Source organism: Panthera onca, chromosome B2, assembly GCF_046562875.1.
Source record: "Panthera onca isolate mPanOnc1 chromosome B2, mPanOnc1 haplotype 2, whole genome shotgun sequence".
Lineage (NCBI taxonomy): Eukaryota > Metazoa > Chordata > Mammalia > Carnivora > Felidae > Panthera > Panthera onca.
This window is the reverse complement of record NC_138343.1, coordinates 119,058,405-119,065,236: the sequence shown is the minus strand read 5'-3', so window position 1 is coordinate 119,065,236 and position 6,832 is coordinate 119,058,405. Positions and strand designations below refer to the sequence as shown.

The 6,832-nt window shown below is 40.5% G+C and overlaps 1 protein-coding gene across 1 annotated transcript; it reads right to left on the bottom strand.

Annotated features, from left to right (window-relative positions):
- Window positions 1-969: 969 nt before the first annotated feature.
- LOC144612753 (trace amine-associated receptor 6-like) lies at window positions 970-3,211 on the bottom strand. The gene has a single exon (XM_078446447.2). It carries the CDS (start codon window positions 3,042-3,044, stop codon window positions 2,004-2,006), a length of 1,041 nt encoding a protein of 346 aa, XP_078302573.2. The 5' UTR covers window positions 3,045-3,211; the 3' UTR covers window positions 970-2,003.
- Window positions 3,212-6,832: the final 3,621 nt, after the last annotated feature.

Below are 6,832 nucleotides of genomic sequence, written 5' to 3'. Positions count from 1 at the left end.
CCTTGTTAGTGCTTTTTAATGGCATCAAAACATCCCATTATGTGGTTAGAGCATAGTTTATTTAATTCAGTCCACACTGCTCCTAGATTATTCCAAGTAATAATTAAGAATTATACAGTAAATGTCCTTGTGATGTTTGCTTCCTTGACTGACTTTTTTTTTTTTTTTGGATTCCTTACTAGAAATGACATGTGTGTATTAAAATTTATAAAAAAATTTTAATTCCCCTCCGAAAACTGATACTAAGTTGTATTCTTGTGAGATGCAAGTTCTATTTTCTCGAGAGTGCCCAATTTTCCATACCCTAATTGTTATCAGGTATTTCTTATTCTTCTAATATTTGCCCACTTGATATATGAACCAGTGCCACATTTTAACATTTTAAAATTATGTGTACATTTGGCATTTTAATGTATTTATTAATCATATTTTTTTCCTCCGTAAAATTGCCTATTTATTTGTATGGGAGGTGTTAAGCTATGCCTGTTTTGGAAAAGGCCTCTATGTTTTTAAATCTATTAACCTTCCCTTCACCATGTTCGCTGCCAGTAATTTCCCCCAAGTTTGCCTCCCTCCCCCCAAATTTGGCTTTGTTTTCTTTTGAAGTTTTAACATTAAATTTTTTTTATTTATTTTTGAGAGAGAAAGAGAGAGAGAGAGAGAGAGAGAGAGAGAGAGATACAGAGCGCAAGCAGGGGAGGGGCAGAGAAAGGGGAGGGGCGCCTGGGTGGCTCGGTCGGTTAAGCGTCTGACTTCGGCTCAGGTCATGATCTCACAGTCCGTGAGTTCGAGCCCCGCATCGGGCTCTGTGCTGACAGCTCAGAGCCTGGAGCCTGTTTCAGATTCTGTGTCTCCCTCTCTCTCTGCTCCTCCCCTGTTCGTGCTCTGTCTCTCTCTGTCTCAAAAATAAATAAACGTTAAAAAAAAAAAAAATTAAAAAAAAAAAAAAAAAAAAAAAAAAAAAGAAAGGGGAGACACAGGATCGGAAGCAGGTTCCAGGCTCTGAGCTGTCAGTACAGAGTCTGACCCGGGACTCAAACACACAAACCATGAGATCATGACCTGAGCCGAAGTCGGACGCTCAACTGACTGAGTCACCCAGGCGCCCTTGAAGTTTTAAAATTTAAATTATGTGCAGAAAGCTACAGGCGGTTTCAGTCAGGGTCCCTCCAGTGAAAAATTATAAAATATTTTCTTTGACTCTTCTAACATCTGAAAGAAATTTGTTTTGCTTTTGTGAATGGCATGACATAAGGTGTTTAACGATATTCTCCAAAGAGCTTTAAACCATATCATCCCTTCTTGAACAGTTCATCCTTCTACCATAACTTATAATATATTGTTATTTAGTTCACCAACAATGTGAACTCTGGATAGTGTAATAAAGAAAAAAGAAATGACAGAAAACGGCCCTCCACAGTGGCTGGAAGGAAAAACAACATACCTCATAGGATAAGAAACAATCACATAAAGGACAATCTCTGGTATGCATTTTACAAGGTCTGCTCATAATTATTCCACAAAATATCTCCAACGATATAAAATATGAGTCTGGCTCTGAGTCTGGCTCTGAGTCTGGAGTGACCGATGTGTATGGCTCGGAGATCTCCAGGAGCTACAGAAAGATGGGCCCCCAAGAAACAAGCAGCTTAAAATGGAAGTCAAGCACACGGAGTCCAGAGAAGACAGGGATGGCGAGATTTCACTGGAAACCTTTGAAAGCGGCTTAAAGACACGGTTGAAAGGGAGGCCTGGACATGAAAAATAAGTAAGAACCGACAAAGCAGGCAAGTGCACAGATTTGGGGAAACTGGGAAATATAAACTCTGTGTCAACCATTGTTTAGTAAGCACATTTCTGTCAAATACTTGAAGATGTTTATTTAGTTCACCACGAAAACGAAGCAGAAAAGTTATGCGCCTGAAATTGAGGTACCATTTTTCCTCCTCAATTTACTGGGTCATTAAATTCCCAATATATCAATAAATTCCTCAATTTGAAATTTAGGGTTTTTTAGAAAACAAATTCATCGTTGATGAACTGTCTACTCTTAATGCTTGACCACTTATAATGAGTTTTGTTGCTCTCCTAAACCAAGGGTAAAATAAAGCATAAATCAAAGGGTTTACAGCAGAGTTGTAATAACCAAGCCAGCAAAATATCTCATAAACATAAGAAGGTGTTATAAACCCCCCAAAAGAATCAATGAATGAATCAATCATGTACGGTAACCAGGAGATCAAAAATGCTACCACCGTGATACCCAGGGTTTTAGCTGCTTTTCTCTCTCTCTTACTCACCCTGGTTTTGTATGTCCCTGATGCTTCTGTTTTGCTACTAATGTTTTCAATCTTTATAGCCTGTTTTCTAGCCACAAGAAAAATGTTACTGTACAGCATCATCATTACAAAAGTAGGTGTGAAAAATAATAGCAAATCTATCAAAATCCAAAACTGATTTATAAGTGGCCGACAACCGCCTACGCAGCTGAGGGCACTTACTAATTCCTCCAGCCCGTCATCATGAACACCTGTGAAGAACACGGCACCGCTGTATACAAGGGGCAGGATCCAGGAGATGCCGATGCATGTCCCCGACACGGACACCGTGAACTTGGTAGGATAGACCAGAGGCTCAGTAACAGCGACGTACCTGTCGATGGAGATGAAGCACAAGTGGAAGACAGAACAATAACAAAATGCCACATCACAGCACGTGTGGAAGGTACAGAAACTCGGCCCAAAGTACCAGCAGCCCTCCACAGACCTGACCATGCTGAAGGGCATGACGGTCACCCCCACCAGAAAGTCAGCACAGGCCAGAGAGGCGATGAGAAAATTGGTTGGCGAGTGCAGCTGCTTGAAATGCAGGATTGAAATCACCACCAGGAGGTTTCCAAAAGCGGCCAGCACAGCCCCCAAGCTGAACAGTGTGTAGAGAATGAGCCGGGGTCCGGGCGAGTAGGGGGCTTTCGCGCAGGATCCGGTCACGTTCTGGTAGCAGAGCTGCTCGGATGCAGCGGGGGGGGACGGGTTGGTGCTCATGGTGCTGCTGCAAACAGCTTGTAAACGTGGAGAAGTTCTGCCCTTGGCCAGTCGCACCAAGCAGAGCGGTTTCTTATTTCCTAAGGCGGAGAAAAGGTCCTTTGCAACTGCCTACCTTTGTTACAGTTATCAGACAACATCTCCATGGCCTGTCAGGTACTCCTATTAATTTTAATGTCTGAACACTTGAAGTAATATATTCAATTCAAATGTTCAACAAATCTTAGCTTAATTCATTGTTACCATTATTTTGCTTACCTTAGAATATACTTGGAATCCATTTTCTAAGTGCAATTGTTTAATTTCAAGTACATCTTCTACCAATTTGCTAATCCCAAAGATTTCTTCTTGCCTTACAATTTGTCAATAATCTTTTATTTACCTGGTCGTGATACAGGGATATTTCTCTTTGTCAACGTTAGTGAGATATGTGTGATTTGTTATCTATCGGTTACCTTTTATTACACCCACCCCAAGACTGTCTGAAGAGTAATGACAAAATCCCCAGAAGCACTGCTGAATCCCACACCCCAAATCCACACCCAAAAGCTAAGGTGGAATCCCTGTAGCGTAAGGTGTGAACAGGGACAAGAAACTTATATTTAATTATCTCCACTAAAGTTTATGTTTGGCTGTAGCCTCAATGCTAAAACTCCCAGAGACAATTTGAAAAAGGAAAATGAGAGAAAACTCTCACTCATAAGCAACGATGCAAAAAATCCTACACAAACTGTTACGAACTCAATCCAGAAATATATAAAAAAGATCATACATCATGATTCAAGTTGATGCCAAGAATGAAAGTTTGCTTTGAAATTAGACGATCTATTAATACAAATCAGCATTGTAACAGATTAAAATCTAACAATCATCTGATGAAGTGAGAAAATGTATTTGATAAATTTCAAACCGTATTCATCACTAACAAGAAAAATTCTTAGCTTACTGTAAAAAACCAGAGGTCTTTTGTACCTATAGAGGTCTGTACAAAAAGGACCTATCGCATATGATACACTCAATACTGAAATGTGACAATATTCTCTTCAAGATGAGTAAAAAGGTTTAGATGCTTTAGTAAAAGATTCAGGGAACAGAAGTTCTCCCAAGACGCCCATAAATCTGCCTGCAGTTCAATCATTTGTGTAGTGCAATATTTATATTTGGTTATTTATGAAGCATCTATTTGTGCAAGGTCTTCAATATACAGGAATAAACACAAAATATCTTCTTCCCTTAACGGGAGTTTCCATGTTAACGTGAGAGACAGACATAACATAACAATTCACTGTGCTTCCAGCTAAAATTAACACATGTAAAATCACAATGAGATACCGCTTCACACCTGCCAGAATGGCTAACATTAACAACTCAGGAGGCAACAACAGATGTTGGGGAGGAAACAGAGAAAGAGGAACTTTCTTTTGCACTGCTGGTGGGAATGCCAACTGGTGCAGTAACTCTGGAAAAACAGTATGGAGGCTCCTCAAAAAATTAAAAACAGAACTACCCTACGACCCAGCAATTGTACTACTAGGTATCTATCCAAAGGATACAAAAATGCTGATTCGAAGGGGCACATGCACCCCAATGTTTATAGCAGCCCTATCGACAATAGCCAAATTACATTATGGAAGGAGCCCAAATGTCCATCAACTGATGAACGGATAAAGATGTGGTATATATATACAATGGAATATTACTCAGCAATCATAAAGAATGAAATCTTGACATTTGCATCAACGTGGATGGAATGAGAGTGTATTATGCTAAGCGAAATAAGTCAGTCAGAGAAAGATAATGTCGTATGATTTCACTCATATGTGGCATTCAAGAAACAAAAGGGGAAGGGAAGCAAAAACAATATAAAAACAGGGAGGGAGACAAACCATAAGAGACTCTTAAATACAGAGAACAAACTGAGGGTTGCTGGAGGGCTAAATGGGAGATGGGCATTAAGGAGGGCACTTGCTGGGATGAGCCCTGGGTGTTACATGTAAGTGATGAATCACTGAATTCTATCCTGAAATCATTATTACACTATATGTTAACTAACTTGGATTTCAATAAAAAATAAAATAAAATAAACACATTTAAAAAGTGTAAAGTGAGAAATGACGTCAACAACTAATAGAACTGGGGTGAATAAATAGAATTCACTGAGGGTATAAATTTAGGGCCCGGATAGAAGGATGAGGAGGAAAGGAAGGTACTAATGTAAAGAACAGGGAAAGATTCAGATGTTGTGCACAGCTTTGTACATCCCAATGATCATTTCAGATTTTATCCGATGACTAGTGCGTGGAGGTAGAGAAAACATACATATTAGCAGGTGAAGATCTCACCTACCACAGAAGGCAGTCTTCTTGATTTTTTGGTAACATGTCTTTAACTCTCTTGTAAGCCCCTATGTCATGGGATCCCACTGTCTTCTTCCAAGCTTTCCTCTAAATTCCAGGGTCCTATGCAGTCTGCCTCGATGCTGCATGCATAGACTGGGATTGTCATTGTAGGTGTCATCTAGGATGAAATGGCCGTCTATCTCATAATGAAAAAACAGACGTTCACAGGACCCTAAACTCTGAATAATGTGCTTATCAATAGCCCCCCTCTAGACTATGAATCTGGCAACCTCTTACACTGCTCCAGTCCATCCAGGTGTGGCTCAGTGAATGGCATGCTGTTTTGGCTTTTCCAGAATTCACAGCCTCATCAGTCTTTCCTCTATCTCCAGGAAAGAGTTCCACTCTTTTGTTTGAGAGTATGTGATTAATTGAGGGTCTGAAACCTGAGTCTCAAGCCCCTTCCTTTTCGGTGTCCTTGACTCAGAGATTTGAGTTACATCAGAGTAGTCTGTCATTTTCTCTCTAGCTTTCCTTCCCTCCTTCCCTCCCTTGCCTCCGCTCAGCCTCTGCTAATACCTCATGTCCGTCCATGAAATTGAAAACATTCTGAAGTTCTCTTTCAACTCTGTCTCATCATAATAACCAGGTATTTCTCAACATGTAACTGCGGAGCACCTACCTAACATCTTTATACAAGTTTTCTCAGAGGGGCATCTGGGTGGTTCAGTCGGTTGAGTGTCTGACTCTAGATTTCGGCTCAGGTCGTGAACTCACGGATCGTGGGTTCAAGGCCCAGGTCAGACTCTTCACTGATGGTGAAGAGCCTGTTTGAGACTCCCTCTACCCCCGCCCCTCTCTCTGCCCCTCCCCTGCTCAAGCTCTCTCTCTCTCCCTCTCTCTCTCAAAATAAATAAATAAACTTAAAGTTTTTTTTCTTATAATTTGGGTAATAGCTCTTATCTTACGGCTTTTAATTGTCCGTTTTACAGAAATGCTTCCTAAAACATGGTAGTAAATCTAGAAAGACCCACAAGTATTTTCTGTGAACACAGGGCACAGGTGTGCAAAACGTGTTACTTTATTGTTTAGGCAACTATCATTTTCACAGTAGCAGACAACTTTTGAACACCTGCTATATCTTGGGAGTTTACATGTATTCAGTTATTAAACTGACACACACACAAAACCCAATGAGGTCAGCATAGCTGCTAACCCTATTCTGCAGATGAAGGACTGAAACCCTGCAAGTTGATCACTTATCCAGCGTGAACTTCTAGTAAATGGTAACTGGGGATTTGTATCTAAGCAGTTTAGCTCCAGGTTTTGTGTTCTGCTCCTCTATGTTGTACAACTATAAATGAACCTAAAGTCTGTGCCATGCCCCTAACTTCCAAGTGATAAAAACTTCCTCTCCGTCTATCTGGGCTTTCCCTACCTTCTTCTCTG